The sequence below is a fragment of the Theropithecus gelada genome, chromosome 7a, assembly GCF_003255815.1.
Source record: "Theropithecus gelada isolate Dixy chromosome 7a, Tgel_1.0, whole genome shotgun sequence".
Lineage (NCBI taxonomy): Eukaryota > Metazoa > Chordata > Mammalia > Primates > Cercopithecidae > Theropithecus > Theropithecus gelada.
Genome location: NC_037674.1, coordinates 18,234,039 through 18,251,828, shown reverse-complemented (window position 1 = coordinate 18,251,828; position 17,790 = coordinate 18,234,039). Strand labels below are relative to the sequence as shown.

The 17,790-nt window shown below is 36.9% G+C and overlaps 1 protein-coding gene across 1 annotated transcript in view; it reads left to right on the top strand.

Annotated features, from left to right (window-relative positions):
• The window catches only part of TTBK2 (tau tubulin kinase 2), a 185,221-nt gene that overhangs the window by 81,454 nt on the left and 85,977 nt on the right, over nucleotides 1-17,790 (top strand). Inside the window, exons 5-6 of the mRNA XM_025390617.1 lie at nucleotides 7,212-7,352; nucleotides 9,251-9,355. Coding sequence (XP_025246402.1) covers nucleotides 7,212-7,352; nucleotides 9,251-9,355 — 246 coding nt within the window. The remainder of the gene's footprint in view (nucleotides 1-7,211; nucleotides 7,353-9,250; nucleotides 9,356-17,790) is intronic.

Genomic DNA, 17,790 nt, shown 5'->3' with positions numbered 1-17,790 from the left:
TGGTCTTGAACTCAGCCTCCGGTGTAGCTCGGACTACAGGTGCGCGCCACCACACCTGTGTAATTTTTGTAGTTTTAGTAGAGACAAGGTTTCACCATGTTGGCCAGGCTGGTCTTGAACTCCTGACCTAAGGTGATCTGCCCGCCTCAGTCTCCCAAAGCCCTGGGATTATAGGCGTGAGCCACTGCGCCCAGCCTCTGAACCTTTTTAGATCATTAATTTGGATCCTGCTTTCTCTCATTTTGGCTAGTAATAATATAACTTTTTGTGTGACATTTTATAGTTTTCATTTGGATTTATCATCTTATTTGATCTTCATTATACCCCCATGGGGAGGAGAGAACAAGTTTTATCCCTCTTTTGCATATGGAGAAGCTGAGTCTCAAGGAGGTTTGTGATTTGTCTGGTAGTAGCCTACTTGATGGGTATTAAAGCTTGGTGGAAGCCTGAACCCAGTATTCTTTAGGCAGTAATAAGAGACAACTGTTTTGTTTCAAGTTACTACTGACTGGAGAATTATAGAAGGCAGGTTTTTTTCTTTAGTCTGCAGAGTCTTTCTCAGTCTTAGCATATACTCATTTTAATTCTTACACTTACCTAAATCTGACTTTCTGTAAATGGGAAGGCTCCTGGTACTGGGAAACCCAAGAGACTGGTGTATATTAGACAAAGATAACCTTTGTGGCCTTTGGCAAGTTCCTATGGATTTGTCTAAGAACTTTTCCATTTGAATTGCATGCTATATTTTTTTCCTGTAACAAAAAAGTTAACCCATTTAAACTCCCATCTGTACAGTTTGTGGTTGACTTGATTTGGGATTAGGCTAAAGCTGGTATAACCGCTAGAGCGTATTTTCTCTTATTTGACATATGGAAGATCACTACTGGGTCTCCTCCATGTATTCAGCTTCCCACAGAGAGTCCTAATTTATTCTAAAAACCATAAATTCATTATTCTTAAGATAAACTTGTTCTTTTCCTCCTGCTGATTCAATTACATAATATCTGCCTTAAAAATTTTTAAGGAACAACCCTATCTCTGTTGTAGAAATTCTAACTATTTGACGTTAAAATGGTTTTTAAAATCTTACAGAGTTCAAGCAGTTGTACACATTTTTTTCTCAATTCCCCTTGCAGGACCTTGGCCAGGTCTCACCTAGAATTTTGTCACCATTGAAGCTTTATATGAGCATCTTTAGTATAGCCTAAGAGTGATATATTGTGATAAGTACATCAACTATGGAGGTGCAAAACATTTTTTCGAGTTCTGTAACCAGTACAACTGTAGATCTAGATTGCCTAACACCTACAACCTTTTAAAAACTTTATTATGGGAAAAATTAAACATACACAAAGTAGAGAGAATAGTATAATTTATACCCATCTACTCATTACCCACAACTATCAGTATATGGCTAATCTTGTTTCAAGTATTTTCTCTTTCTCCTATCCCTCCCAAAATTATAGCAAATCCAAGGCATATTTTATCTACATATACATTTCTAGAAGACCAGAACTCTTTTTTTCTCTTAAAGTAACCAAAATACCCAATAATAATTCCTTAATAATAGCACAAATATCAAACCAATCTTCAGATTTCCTTGATTGTCCATCTCTTTAATAAAAACAATTTTTTTTTTCATTTGGTTTATTTGAATTGGGTTCCAAATAGGGTTCACACATTGCCTGTCTCTTAAGCCTCTTTCAATCTATTGGTTCTCCCTCTGTCTTTTATTTTCTTGCAATTTTCTTTTCATTGTGTTTATTGATGTTGATAAAAATGGAGGAATGTGACATGCGCACATTACCATATTCTGGATTTTGCTGGTTGTTTCCCTGTGGTTGTCTTTAATATGTATTTCTGTCCCCTGTATTTTCTATAAATTGATGATTATATAAGATTCCAGATTTACTTTGCAAGGATACTTCAGAGGTGGGTTGTATGCTTCCTCTTGAATCACATTAGGAGGTAGTGTCTGGTTGTCTCTCTTTTAGTGAGGTTAAGATTAGTCAATGGGTTGTCAGTCTAATCCATCCATTTTAAAATTACCAGTGGTTTTTTCCTGATGGTTTTATCAACCCATTTGTAATCATCATCCATTATTTTAATGGGAGTTGCAAATACAGTGTTCTATCATTTTATTCTTTTTTTGTTAACTAGAATTATTCGTAAAAAGCACTGCATTCAGTATTAGGTTATCCTTAAGTATATTTTATATAGGAAAGGCAGGACTACTACTTGATTATTTTATCAGTTTTTAGGATAATGAATTGGTTCCCCAATATAAACATATCATATATAACTATATAATAAATCCATAAATTCATGGATTTAACATATTTGATGTCTTTCAATTATTGCATTTTTATTTAGTTTTTTGAGATGGAGTCTCACTCTGTCACCCAGTCTGGAGTGCAGTGGTGCGATCTTGGCTCCCTGCAACCCCTAGCTCCTGGGTTCCAGAGATTCTCCTGCCTCAACCTCCCAAGTAGCTAGGATTATAGGCACACGCCACCATACCCAGCTAATTTTTAAATTTTTATTAGAGATGGGGTTTCCCCATGTTGGCCAGGTTAATCCCAAACCCCCAAAGTGCTAGAATTACAGGCATGAGCCACTGCACCTGGCCTACGGTTTTTTTTTAATATTCAAATTGTCTCATCTTTTGCTACAGGGACTTCTTTCATGTTGGATCTGGATTCATTTTGTTAGGACTAGGCTGCAGCAGTCTTTGATAGCATCCTTATTTTTTGGCGCAATACTATGTACCAGGCTCATTCTGTGTATTTCATACTCCAGATCTGGAATCAGCCATTTCTCCATTAAGCCTTGGCACCTTTTAATGGGAAATGATGTTCAGAGACCAGAATCTAGATGATGTGGGTGTCTGTTGAAAGTGGATTGGTCATTATTTTTCATTCTTTTCAAGTGGATGGATTTAAGAAATGCATTTTAAAAAATGAGAAAGTATGCCATGGTTCATATTGATGTTTCTAATTCAAATTTACAATGATGTAATTGCTAATAACTTCTACTTATATTTGTATCTCTTTCCTTTTCTACACCCTTTTGGGTTTTTTTTTTTTTGAGATGGGGTCTTGCCCTGGCTGGAGCACAGTGGAGTAATCACAGCTCGCTTCGGCCTCTACCTCCTGGGGTGGAGTGATCCTCTCACCACACCTTTCTGAGTAGTTGGGACTACAAGTATGTGCCACCATGCCCAGTTAATTTTTTTTTTGTTTGCTTTGTTTTGTTTTTTTGAGACCGAGTCTCTTTCTGTCACCCAGGCTGGAGTGCAATGGCACGATCTCGGCTCACTGCAACCTCCTCCTCCCGGGTTCAAGCGATTCTCCTGCCTCAGCCTCCCGAGTAGCTGGGACTACAAGCACATGCCACCACACCCAGCTAATTTTTGTATTTTTAGTAGAGATGGGGTTTCACCATGTTGACCAGGATGGTCTCGATCTCTGAATCTTGTGATCTGCCTGCCTTGGCTTCTTGAAGTGCTGGGACTACAGACATGAGCCACCGTGCCTGGCCCTAATTTTGTAATATTTTGTAGTGATGAGGTCTCAGTATGTTGCCCAGGCTGGTCTTGAACTCCTGGGCTCAAGTGATCTTCCTGCCTTGGCTTCCCAAAGTGTTGGGATTATAGATGTGAGCTACCACACTTGGCCTACACTTTTTAATGTATATAGATGAAATTATATGGTTAGAATTTACATCAAAATAATTCAGTACGTGTGGGTGGGAGGGGAGAGGATATGGATGAGGAGGTGGATAATAGATGAAACAAGACTGGGCATGAATTGATAATTGTTAATTCTGGGTGACCAGTAGATACATGAAGGTTCATTATGTTATTTTCTCTTCTTTTGGGTATGTTTCATATCTTCAATGTAGAAATTCACTTGCATTTTTATTAAGATCTTGTAAATTTATAGAGAAATGAACTTCTTTAATTCATTCCACATTACTATATATAGTCCTCTTCCTTTTTTTTTTTTTTTTTTACAAAATATGGTGGCTTGTGACATTTTATTTTATTTAAAAATTTTTTATTTTAGTTTTGGGGGTACATGTGAAGGTTTGTTACATAGATAAACGTGTGTCATGAGATTTTTTTGTATGTAATATTACGTTACCCAGGTATTAAGCTCAGTACCCAATAGTTATCTTTTCTGCCTCTCTCCCTCCTTCTACCCTCCCCCCTCCAGTAGACCCCAGTGTCTGATGTTTTCTTCTTTGTGTTCATAAGTTCTTGATTCTTCATTTTTTGAATGACTGCATATCAGTCAGTAAGATGACTGTACCATTATTTATGTAACTATTCATTTATTAATGTACTTATGATAGTACCCCCTTATCTGAGGAGATACTTTCTAAGGCCCCAAGTGGATGCCTAAAACCACAGATCATACTGAACCCTGCACATCTGGGTAACTGATTGAGCCACTAAGTGATTAGTGGTCAGGTAACAACATGTGGACACGCTGGACTAAAGGGATGATTCACGTCCTGGGCCTGATGGAGCAGGATGGTATGAGATTTCATCACATATGAGAATGGCCTGTAATGTAAAACTTATTAACTGTTTATTTCTGGCATATTCCATTTAATATTTTTGGACCATGGTTGACTGTGGGAAAACAGTAAAGTAAAACCATGGATAAAGTAAAACCATGGATAACCATGGACTATTGTATAGATTGTTTTCAATTTTTCTTTGTAACAAATAATAATTCATTAGTAGTATTTACTTTAAAGTATAATTTAGTGGGTACCTGCATGTTTTTACCATGTTAATAACACTTTACCCCATACTTTTATCAGTTTTGTGTTTACCTCTCAGATTTTGCGAGTTGATACGTTAGGCTTGTATTTTAAAATATTTAAATTTTTTAAAGTGTTACTAATGTCATAAATAAAATTTAATTGATTTCCTTTTGAAAGTTTTTGTGGTGAAAGCTGTTTACAAATAAAGTTTCAATATTAGGTATATTTTCGGCAATCAAAATTTTGATTTTTGAAGAAAAAACTATTGGAATTCTAATAAAAGTTATTAGGTACTCTCACATGGTTATACAGATCGCTACTGTAGATTGTCACTTATTTTACGTTTGCTACAGGTGCGGGAAACAACAAATTTCCATTAAAAATAATAACTAAGGTAAATCCCAATTAATTTACATTATGAGAAAGCTGCATTTAAAAAAGAAGATACGAAGTATGAAAGGATCCTGACTTTACTGTAACTTTTAAACTGTTACTTGAGGAGTACTTCATATTTTATTTTGAATGATAATCTAAGAATTTATTACTTTTCAAAAGTGAATCAATTATCTTTAGATGAAGTGATAATATTAGTGGCATAGTACCCCTAAAGATATATTATAAAATTGTGGGAATAGATTGGGATATTTAAATCCCCTTGTGACAGGAGAGCCAGTCTTTTCTTTGGGAGGTAGAGCTGCAGGGCCGTGGTCCTGCTCTCCTTTTCAGATTACTGGTTTGTTACCTAAGCAACAAGGAACCTTGGTGGAGCAGCATCATGAAAAAGTCTGTAGAAAAGCTCTGTGAAAGAGGACTGTAAAAGAAGAGCACTTTGGAGTCAGACAGAGTTAGATTTGGAAAACAGCTTTACATGAACAGGTTAACATTATTTAACCTCTTAGAACCTTAGTTTCCTTATCTGTAAAACAGGCACAGGAACAACTTCTGTTTAGGGTACTGTGAGGCTTCAGTGCAATCATGAATGGCAGATGCTGGATGTATTCATTGCTTTTATATACTTCTACAAGTAAATTGAATGTTTGTCATATAATGTTTGGTCATAATAACAATAGTTAGCCTATGTTGAGTACCTATTGTGTACCACACAGTATTCTAAAAACTTTATATGGGGCCAGGCACGGTGGTTCACACCTGTAATCCCATCATGTCAGGAGGCTGAGATGGGAGGCAAGGAGTTTGAGACCAGCCTGGTCAACATAGCAAGACCCCATTTCTATTTAAAAAACAAAACACACGGAGGAAAAACTTTACATAGATCTTGTTTAATCCTCACAGAGCTCTGTGAGGTAGGTTTTATTAGCTTGTTTTTATGAGGAAACTGATTGAAGAAAGTTAAGTAACTTGTATGAGAATATATGTTAGGCAGTAATGAGGAATTAGTGCTCTTTGTATGTATATGCGTTATATATACTTGATCGTGTGTGTGTGTGTGTGTGTGTGTGTGTGTGTGTGTATTTTTTTTTTTTTTTTTTTGAGATGGAATCTCGCTGTTTCACCCAGGCTGGAGTGCAGTGGCGTGATCTCAGTTCACTGCAACCTCTGCCTCCTTGGTTCAAGCGATTCTTCTGCCTCAGCCTCCTGAGTTGCTGGGACTACAGGCACGTACCACCACACCTGGCTAAATTTTTGTATTTTTAGTAGAGGCAGGGTTTCACCGTGTTAGCCAGGATAGTCTCACTCTCCCGACCTCGTGATCTGCTTGCCTCAGCCTCGCAAACTGCTAGGATTACAGGCATGAGCCACCATTCCCGGCCTGATCACATATTTTAAGTAAATAAATACAAATGTAAATAATATAAATTATTATATATTTGATTACTTATATTTTAAATAATCAAGACTTTTTTGTTATGACATCAGAGATAAAGGGAAGCATGATGAATCAGAAACATGATATGCTAAAAATCTCATTATTCTAAAACTTGTCTGAAACATTCATATGATTAAGAGATCTGTTGAGTGAGAGGATCACAATTTGGGTAAAATTCTTGCTCTTGGCCGGGTACGGTGGTTCTTGCCTGTAATCCCAGCACTTTGGGAGGCTGAGGTGGGTGGATCACCTGAGGTCAGGAGTTCGAGATCAGCCTGACCAACATGGTGAAACCCCGTCTCTACTAAAAACAGAAAAATTTGCTGGGCATGCTGGCGCACACCTGTAACCCCAGCTACTCGGGAGGCTGAGGCAGGAGAATCGCTTGAACCCAGGAGGTAGCGGTTGCAGTGAGCCAAGATCGTGCCATTGCACTCCAGCCTGGGCAACAAGAGTGAAATTCCATCTCAAAAAAAAAAAAAAAGAAAAAAAATTCTTGCTATTTTACTGAAAACATATTTTTCAATGGTAAGTGAGTGGTTTCCCAGTTTTCTCTTCTAACATAGTTTTAGTACTGTATTTGAAAGTGTTTATTTGATTTCCACAGGGTCGGAATCTGGCAGATCTTCGCCGTAGCCAGTCCCGAGGCACATTCACCATTAGTACTACTCTCCGGCTGGGTAGACAGATTTTGGAGTCTATTGAAAGCATTCATTCTGTGGGGTTCTTGCATCGAGACATCAAACCGGTAGGGACCTTTTCTATCCAGAGCACAGAATGAGTTTGATACTCTTAATGTTATCCTGGGACACAATAAATTACAAATGTAGCTTTATGTATTTGTTGTGGTAAAATACAAGGTAATATTTTCATTTCGATAGAGACCTGGAAGCAAAAATATAACTTACCTCTTAATTTTTTAAGTAATAATTACAACTACAACTTATTTTCAGGAGTTTTTCTCATACAATGAAAATAAAAACTGAGACTGGGGCGGTGACACATGCCCATAGTCCCAGCTACTCAGGAGGCTGAAGCAGGAGGATTCCTTGAGTGCAGGAGACGGAGACTGCAGTGAGCTATGATTGCTCCTGTGGATAGCCACTGCACCCCAGCCTGGGCAGCATAGTGAGACCCTGTCTCTTAAAAAAGGTTTATGTTTGACTATTATTATGTGTGCTAACATTGCCATTTACTTAGCTTTATGCCTAAATTGGCATTATTCCCTGGTTTCTTTTATAGATATATTAGTTAAAAAACTATATATGTTGCTTTTGGTTGTTCATATTGTGTTCTTGAACTATTTGTTAAGTCAAAAATTATAGGAAATCATCAGTTGTGAAAGACCTTATTTTCTCCTGAGTGCTACTGTGGAAATATAGTGGGGTTTTTATTTACTAATCTGTTTTTCTTAGAAATTGTCATTTCCATAAGTGTGAAATAGGTTTTTTTGTCCTTTTTGGTATTTGATTGTTCATTAGGTGAAATGATCCATTTCTGATATACCATATTTACTATAAAGGTATCATATGTTGGTACAGTTGAAAAGTATAACCGTCTGTTGTTACATGACTTCTAAAATTAGTTTACATGAAAATGCTAACTAAATTTAACATAGTAGAGTCAGTCTATTTCTATGCATCATTATTTGAGAACCATGGTGATTGGAATAGTTTCTGTTTTTATCAGAAAGTCCATAAGTAGAACAATATTTAAAAAAAAAAAAAAAAAAAAAAAAACCTAACAATTCTGGTAACAATTTGGCCTTTACCTTCACAAGTCCTCTTACTTACATACTCATCTTTGCGTTTGTGGTCATTTAATATTACACTGATTTTCATTAGGGGAAGAATACAAAGTGTATTTTACTTAAGTCCATTTTGAAATGTTTTTATAAATTGTATTTTAATTTTAGACTTAGTGAAATTCAGTTTTATGATGTTTATAGGAAATTCTTTTTTTTTTTTTTAAATTTTTTTTGTGACGGAGTCTCACTCTGTCGCCCAGGCTAGAGTGCCGTGGTGCAATCTCGGCTCAGTGCAACCTCTGCCTCCTGGATTCAAGCAATTCTTCTGCCTCAGCTTCCTGCGTAGCTGGAATAACAGGCGCATGCTACCACACGCGGTTAATTTTTTTTTTTTTAAGTAGAAACGGGGTTTCACCATGTTGGTCAGGCTGGTCTCAAACTCCTGACCTTGTGATCCACCTGCCTCAGCCTCCCAAAGTGCTGGGATTACAGGCATGAGCCACCACACCTGGCCGTTTACAGGAAATTCTTTTAAATTTCTATGTTTTTTTTTTTTTTTTGTCCGTCTCTGATTTCTCCTATTTTAAAAAGTAGGGGGTTGGGTTGTCATTTAAGCATTCACTTAGACTAGAATTTCAAGAACTTAGAATTCCAAGTCTAGTTAATATTGTCTTGTGTGTAACCTTAGTCATTTACATCCTTTGTTGCTCAAAGTTTACCTGATATTAGGCATTAATAGAACCGAAAACTAAGTCATATTTTAATACCTACTAAACATCATTGACTAGAATAGTATGTTTGGAACATGTGTGTTATATAGAGCTTAAATAGAAGAAGACTTAAAATGTAAGGACTAAGTATTATAAGAATGTATATATTTTCCTTCTTTATTTTTCTAGTCGAACTTCGCTATGGGCCGCTTTCCTAGTACATGTAGGAAATGTTACATGCTTGATTTTGGCTTGGCTCGACAGTTTACCAATTCCTGTGGTGACGTCAGACCAGTAAGATTTTTCATATTATTATCGAATATTTGATAATTACCCTGGTATTTATAGTATCACACTTTTTAAACAATGCTAATTATTTATCCTAATGGATGTTATCTAAGAAGTGGCATATACATTTAATGATTATAGAATGACAATAAATTGTACTATTGAAATTTGTGGCTTCAAAAAATGTACATTAGAGGGAGATTTCAAGTGGTCTTCTAGTAAGAACACATGTTGACCCTTTGAGATGAGGGGTCATTTGTGTAGTATGATACCCTTTCTACATACTATAATTCTATTTCAGTTACTATACTTTTCAACTCCCAAATTTCCACTTAGTTCTCTTCATTGATATTCTCTATTTGATGCAACACTATCATCGCATTTTCTTTTACTTGTTTAATCAAGCTGTCCTTTATTTCTGAAAACATAACTATAATGGCTACTTTAAAATCTTTTTCTGTTAAATCCAATATCTGGTCACTCTCACAGGCAGTTTCTGTTGCCAGCTTTTTTCCCCCTATGTATAAGTCATACTTTCCTGTTTCTTTGCATGCCTCATGATTTTTTGTTGGAAACTGGGCCTTTTAGGTAATATATTACAGCAACTCTGGGTACTAGTTTCCCCCTTCTAGGGCTTGTTGTTATTTTTTGTTTAGTGGCTGACAGGATCATTTTAGTGAAATCTATTCCGTTCTCCCTTCCTCCCTGCAAACCATACACACAGTATTAAGACTGTGTTGCTCTCCAGGGAGGTGCATCTTTGGGTATGACCACAATCAAACTATGATGATAATGGTACCAGTAAGGCTCACTTCTGCTCTTTCCTTGGCCACATCCAGCTGTTAAACTTCACTAATTGCAGGCCAGTTACTTTATTGTTTATAACAATATCTTGGGGGCATAAATACCTTGACCAGCTAATCAAACTGTGGCTTCTAAAATGGAATAGTTTCTGAAGTCAATGTTTGATCATTGTTCTGATGTCAGGTCCTTCAGCTATCTTTTCCCCCTAGTTCTCTCCTGTCCAGCTATTCTCTAAGCTGTATCTTCAGTGAATTTCCTCCTCGTTCCCTTTACCACAACCTCTATTTTTGATAGGGCTTTTAGGTTTGTTGAAAAGAAGACATTAGGCAAATTAAATTTAACAGAGTTTAGTTGAGCAAAGAATGATTCATGAATCATGTAGCCTCCCAGAATAAGAACAGGTTCAGAATGACTCTGGGGCTGCCACATGGTCAGATAACATGTATGAACATAAAAAGTAAAATGAGTACAGAAAATGTAAGTGAGGTATAGAAACAGCTGGATTGCTTACAGCTGGGCATTTGCTTTATTTGAATCTGCTTTGAACAGTTGGCTGCTGTGGTTGGCTGAGACTTGGCTGTTTGTTACAAGAGTAGTTTACAGTCTATTTATACTCAAGTTAGGTTACCATCATTACCTCTAGACCAGCCATAAAACATGTACAGAGGCAGTTTTAGGCCAAACTTAATTTAGCAATAAAACTGTAAGGCATTGATGTCACTCTGTCAATATTGTAAATGGACTTATTTGGTCTCAGTATGGGATTCACAAGCCTTATTTGGTCTCAGCTCCTGTCCATTTTGGGATCTGTCTGCTTCTTTAAAGTTTTGGTTTCATGAAATTAATAATAAACATAAAATAAAAATAAATTTTAAAAAAAGTTAATGTCATACTTTTTTGGATTGTGTTTGAAATAATTTTCTCATATTGTTCTACTAATGTAAAATCAAAAGTTCCCATTGTAGATTTGTTTCGTATGTACAATTATTTCTTTATTGCTAGGAAACTTGAATCAGTTGTTTGGATTGTCTAAGTATACCATCATGTTATCTGCAGAAATCTGTATTTTGATTTTGTTTATTTTGTCTTGCTATATATTCCAGAAGAGTGTAAAAAACATTAAAAATTAAGAATAACGAAACATTACTGGCCTCCATCTAGGTTAAGAAATGGCGTATTACCATCTTAGAAGCACGCTGTGGGTCCTTTCCTGATCATATCCCTTTTTCTTCCTCAAGCAGCACTGACAAATGGAGCTTTCTATGATGATAGCAATGTTCTGTATCTGTACTGTCTTATATGATAGCCACTAGCTACATGTGGCTATAGAGCACTTGGATTGTAGCCAGAGCAAATGAGGAACTGAATTTAATTTAATTTAATTTAATATTTTATTTTATTTTATTTTTATTTTTATTTTTTTGAAATGGAGTCTCGCTGTGTCACCCATGCCAGAGTGCAGTGGCGCTATCTCAACTCACTGCTACCTCTACCTCCTAGGTTCAAGCGATTCTCTTGCCTCAGCCTCCCGAGTAGCTGGGACTACAGGCGCCTACCACCACACCCAGCTAATTTCTTTTTGTGTTTTTAGTAGAGACGAGATTTCACCATGTTGGCCAGGCTGGTTTAGAACTCCTGACCTCAAGGGATCCACCCTCTTCAGCCTCCTAAAGTGCTGGGATTACAGGCATGAGCCACCACACCTGGTCCAGGAACTGAATTTTAAATTCATTTAATTTTAAGTGGCTATCACATTAGCCAGTGCAGCCCTTGACATACTCTCCATTCTATATTTTGTGTTAACTAGTTTCTTTGTTTTCTTTCTTCTCTCTTCTGCAGATCTTGAGGGTACTTGTTTTGGAGTTAGGGAGCAGATGCAGATAGCTGCCATGACAAGCCTTTATGTTTAGCTTATGAATTTAACCCAATCGACTTTTAATGTTTTTAATCCAGTCCCTCTCTCCCTTTTCCCTCTCATATTCCTTTCCCTTTGCTTTTTAAATTTTTTATTATTATTTAAAGAGATAGGATCTTGCTCTGTTGCACAGGCTCGGAGTGCAGTGGTGCAATCAAAACTCATTGTAGCCTCTCCTGGGCTCAGGTGATCTTCTTGCCTCAGCTTCTCAAAGTTCTAAAATTACAGGTGTGAGCCACCACACCTGGCCTCCTCTGCTTTTTTATTATTTTATTATTATTATTATTTGCTTTTCCCCCTGATTTGATGTATATTGTTGTCCTTTTTTATTATTATTTTTCATTTCTATTTTGGGTTTGGGGGCACATGTGCAAGTTTGTTATAGGTAAACTCGTGCCATGGGGGTTTGTTATATAGATTATTTCATCACCTGGGTACTAAGCCTAGTACCCAATGGTTATTTTTTCTGCTCCTTTCCTTCCTCCCACCCCCCACCCTGAAGTAGGCCCCAATGTTCGTCTTTCCCTTTGTGTCTATGAGTTCTCATCATAACAAATACTGTTTTGTTATCACAGTAAATACTCTGTTAGCTGATCAATATGTAATAGTAGTTGGTCTGTTACTTGAAGATTCATTAAGGATGAAGAATCACGACATAATACTTTAAGCATTTTTTATAGTTTTCTTTGTTTTGTCTTTTTGTTTTCAAATAGTTAAGACTCATAAGAAGTTACAAAAATAATACAGTTACCATGTACCTTCACCCAGCTTTCTCCAGTGATAATACCTTACATAATCATAGTACATTGTCAAAACTGGGAAATTGATGTTGGTATAATATTATTAACTCAAGTACAGACTTAGATTTTACCAGGTTCAACATGCACATTTTGGTGGGGGTGGTGGTATGTGAAATTTTATCACATGTATAGATTCATATAACCAACTGCTATAATTTGAATGCCCCATCCAAATCTGATGTTTAAATTTGATTCCCAATGCTAGAAGTGAGGCCTAACGGGCAGTGTTTGGATCGTGGGATGGATCACTCATGAATAGATCACTCCTCTCCCCTGGGAGCGGAGGGTCGTGAGTTCTCACTGTTAGTTCTTGTGAGAGCTGGTTGTTAAAAAGAGCCTGGCACCTTCCCCCACCTTCTTGCTTCCTTTCTCACCATGTGACCTCTGCACATGCCTCCTCTGCTTTGCCTTCCACCATGAGTGGTAGCAGCCTGAAGCCCTCACCAGAAGCAGATGCTGGTGCCATGTTTCTTATACAACCTGCATGCAGAACTGTGAACCAAACAGACCTCTTTTCTTTATAAATTTTCAGCCTCATGTATTCCTTTATAGCAGGGATGTCCAATCTTTTGGCTTCCCTGGGCCACAATGGAAGAAGCATTGTCTTGGGCCACACATGAAATATACTAACAATAGCTGATGAACTAAAAAAAAAAATCCCAATAATGTTTTAGGAAAGTTTATGAATTTGTGTTGGGTTATGTTCAAAGCCATCCTGGGCTACATGTTGGGCAAGCTTATTTTGTAGCAGCACAAATGGACTAAGACATCAACACCATAATCCAGATACAAAGCTATTCTATCACCACGAAGGAACTTCCTCAAAACATAGATGCATATTTATTTACCAATCTTGTGGTGTAGGACCATCAGTCAGAAGGCATTGCAAAGGGAATGATGGAGTGTATCTGTTATACCAGTGTGTTGTTTTATGAAGTTGGTTTTGACAGCCTCTACTCTTTATCACCTTTAAGATGTATTAGTTACATTAAGTAGGGTTGTGAGGGGCAAAGAAGTCCTAAACTATATATATCTGCAACACTTTGATTCATAATTTCAGAGTTGAACTTCTGTTTACCTAATGATTTGAATCTGCCTGTTCATTTTGTGTATGTGTCCTGCTTTTAAGGCATTCCCCAGTTTCAGCCCTTCAGCTGGCATCTCACACTGGCCCTTTGTATGTAAGCTCTTGGAGTGACATGTTTTCTCCTGTTGCTCCTGTCCTAACCATTCGCCTGAAACTTCCAGTGCCTAGGATTGTAGTAACTTATGTAAGAACAATTTTTAAAGTCTTTTTTCTCTGTTAGTATTTCAGAATTTCAGCTGAATTTGAGATACTTTCTTAATTCCATTGGGAGTTCTATTACATAGTTCTTGCATTTTTTTCCCTGATCCTTTCTCTTTTGTTAGCAATAGGCTAGAGTCATTCTCTTCTTTCTTGGTTTATTCTCCTAGGAGTTCATCCTGTCTCTAACATACCTTCTCTCCTTTACATTCACACTGCTTCTGCCCTTGTACTAATTTTGTTGTTTGTTTTGTTAAAATAGTTTCCTCACTTATCTCTCTGTCTTCTCCTTTCAGTCTGTTATACTTCCACCAGAGTCAACATACATGCAGAGCATTTTCTCAATCGTTACTTTCCAGCTGAAAAAATTTTTTTTTTTTGAGACGGAATCTTGCTGTGTCGCCCAGGCTGGAGTGCAGCGGCGCGATCTCCACTCACTGCAAGCTCTGTCCCCTGGGTTCATGCCATTCTTCTGCCTCAGCCTCCCATGCAGCTGGGACTACAGGCGCCCGCCACCGCGCCCAGCTAATTTTTTGTATTTTTAGTAGAGACGGGGTTTCACAGTGTGAGCCAGGATGGTCTCGATCTCCTGACCTCGTGATCCACCCGTCTCGGCCTCCCAAAGTGCTGCAATTACAGGCATGAGCCACCACACCCAGCCTAAAAATATTTTATGAATTCCAATTACCTACACGTTATAAACCAAATTAAAGAAGATCTTAATTTGACATTTAAATCCTCCCTTAATCTGACTTCAACCTATTTTCCTGTTTTTTTCCTCTCATGGTCAGCTACAATCATACCAGATTTGTTTCTCTAACACCAACAGTACTTTCCTCCCTCTTTGCATTGTTAACCATGTTTTTTGACTTAAAATGCATCTCATTTTTTCTGTTGTAATTCCGTCAGCTCTTCAAGGCCCAATTTATTTTTTCTTTTTTGTTTTCATTTGAATATCTAGGTATCAAATAAAATATGCTCATAGATTGTTAAATATTCACTTTTTACTTTCTTTTTCTTTCAAAATATTTTTAAATATAAATTTCGAATAGGTAACATATTCATGTGATGCACAAGTTAAAGAATTAAAAATGTATCAAAATTAAACACTTATGCTCTTTGAAAGACACTGTCGAGCAAATGAAAAGACAAGTCACAGATGGGGAAAAATATTTGCAGAACACACATCTGATAAAGGTTTTATGTCCAGGATCTATGAACAACTCATACAACTCAATAAAAAGAAAGCAACACAGTAAAAGTGGGCTAAATATTTGAATAGACATTTTATCAAAGAAGAGATACAAATGGCAAATAAGCATATTAAGAGATGGTCAATATCATTAGTTATTAGGGAAATGCAAATTAAAACCCTGGCAAGATACCACTGCCTACCAATTAGAATGGTTAAAACAAAAACCAGACAATACTAAGTGCTGACAAGGGACAGAAATCATTGGTTGTCAGAGACTAGGGGTGGGGAGGGATTGACTCAAAGGGGCCTTAAGGAAACTTATTGGAGTGATGGAAATATTTGATATCTTAGTTGTGGTGGTGGTTATGTGACTTTATATCAGTCAAAACTCATAAAACTGTATACATAAAGTATGAATTTTATTGTAAGTAAATGATACCTCAGTAATTCAGAGTAAAGTCAATTAAACCTGACTTGAAAAGAAATTAAAAAGTAAACAGTGAAATAAATCTCCATTTCACCTCTGCCTATTCCAAATCTACTCATTTCCTATATTGTCTCTGATTCTTCCCCCTACTCCCTACGTTCACCTTTAGGTAGCTGTACTGTTATTAGTTTCTTAATATATTCTTCCAGAATTTCTTTATTCACATACAATAAATACAAATGAACATTCTTATTTTTACCTTTTTGATTAAAAAGGTAGCATGATATACATTCTATACCTTTCTTTTTTTTCACTTGACAGTGTATCTAGACGATCTTTCCATGTTGGTATATAGAACTTCCTCATTCTTTTTTTTTTCTTTCTTTTAGACAGGGTCTCGCTCTGTCACCCAAGCTGGAGTGGAGTGGCATGATCACAGCTCACTACAGCTATGACTCAGAGGTCCTCCTACCGCATCCTCCTAAGTAGCTGGGGGATTCTCCCACCTCAGCCTCCCAAGTAGCTGGTAGCAGGGACTATAGGTGCATGCCACCATGCCCAGCTAATTCTTTAATTCTTTTTTTTTTCTTTTTTTTTGTCCAGAGACAGGGTCTCACTATGTTGCCCAGGCTGGTCTTGAACTCCTGGCCTCAAGTGATCCTCCTGCCTTAGACTCCCCAAAGTTCTGGAATTATAACCATGAACTACCGTGCCTGGCCCCACTTTTTTTTTTTGCAACTTCAGAATGTATTCCATTATTTGGACATACTATAATTTATTTAATCAGAGTCTCCTATTGGCAGACATTTAGGTTGCCCTCAATCTTTTGCTATCACAAACAATGATGGTAGTGACTGACTACATCCACTATTTTTGCACATACAAGTATATCTGTGAGATAAATTTCCACAAGTGAAATTGTGAGACAAAGTGAATATATGCATTTACAATTTTGATAAATATTGGCAAAGTGCCATCAATTGAGGAAGTTTCAAGAGATTATTTGTTTCAAGACCCAGTAAAGTGCTGCCTATTCCTAAGGCTTGTCCTTCCTCCCTCCTACTACATGGAACTAATCCTTACCACTCCCAAGTGTTTATATTTCATGGTGCTTCACTAATGGTATTCATTATAATCTGCTTTAAATTGGAATCATTTGCATACATGACTGTTTTTCCCCAGTTGGGTTTGAGTTGTCTTTACTACATTAAATAAGGTGATTGAATTTCCTTGATCTGACATTATTTCTTTTTCTATTAGAATTAGATGAGATATGCAAACTGGTGTTATTTCTTTGACTACTTATCTCAAGATTTCTCTAAACAGCTGATTTCTCTTTATCTCTATTTCAGCCTTTCTATGGCAGAAGTAAGGTCAGAGCCAGGCCAGGGAAACTCTTAAGTAGAAAGAGTCTCCTGGGCTTGTCTTGGCTAGAATCCATCAGGGAGAAGTCCAGATGCCCAATCAGCTGTGGACTAGGCTGTAGAATGTGATAATAAGTCTGGAGGTTTTCATTCTGACAGTTACTGGAATGAAAATAATTGGGCAAAATTATATAACACACACAAAAAATTCTGTGTTAACTGAAGGCTCATGTCAGGTAATGAATAAAAGTACAACCTCTGAAACATTATTAACTGAAAAAGATTCATAGTAGATTTTCATATATTCTCTTAGACATTTTTCTTCTAAAAAGAAAACTCTCCAACCTTAGTTCCATCAACCAAATTGAGCATATTAGGTATTCCTGTTAACCATGATGTCTTAGGAAAATATTGGGATCCACTGACTATGATTGTCAATGAATGGCAGCTAAGAAAATAATGGGGATTTTTTTTAAAGATTGCAGGAACTTTTAATTACTGAGACTTGCCATTAAATAGAGAATATTTTAAAATAGGTGTCTTAAAAACCAAACAAAAGTAAAGGGAAAGAGAGTATTTAATGAAGGAAGAAATGAAATAGCTAACTTGATTAAACATAGATTATAAAATGAGAAAATGGAGGAAGAACAC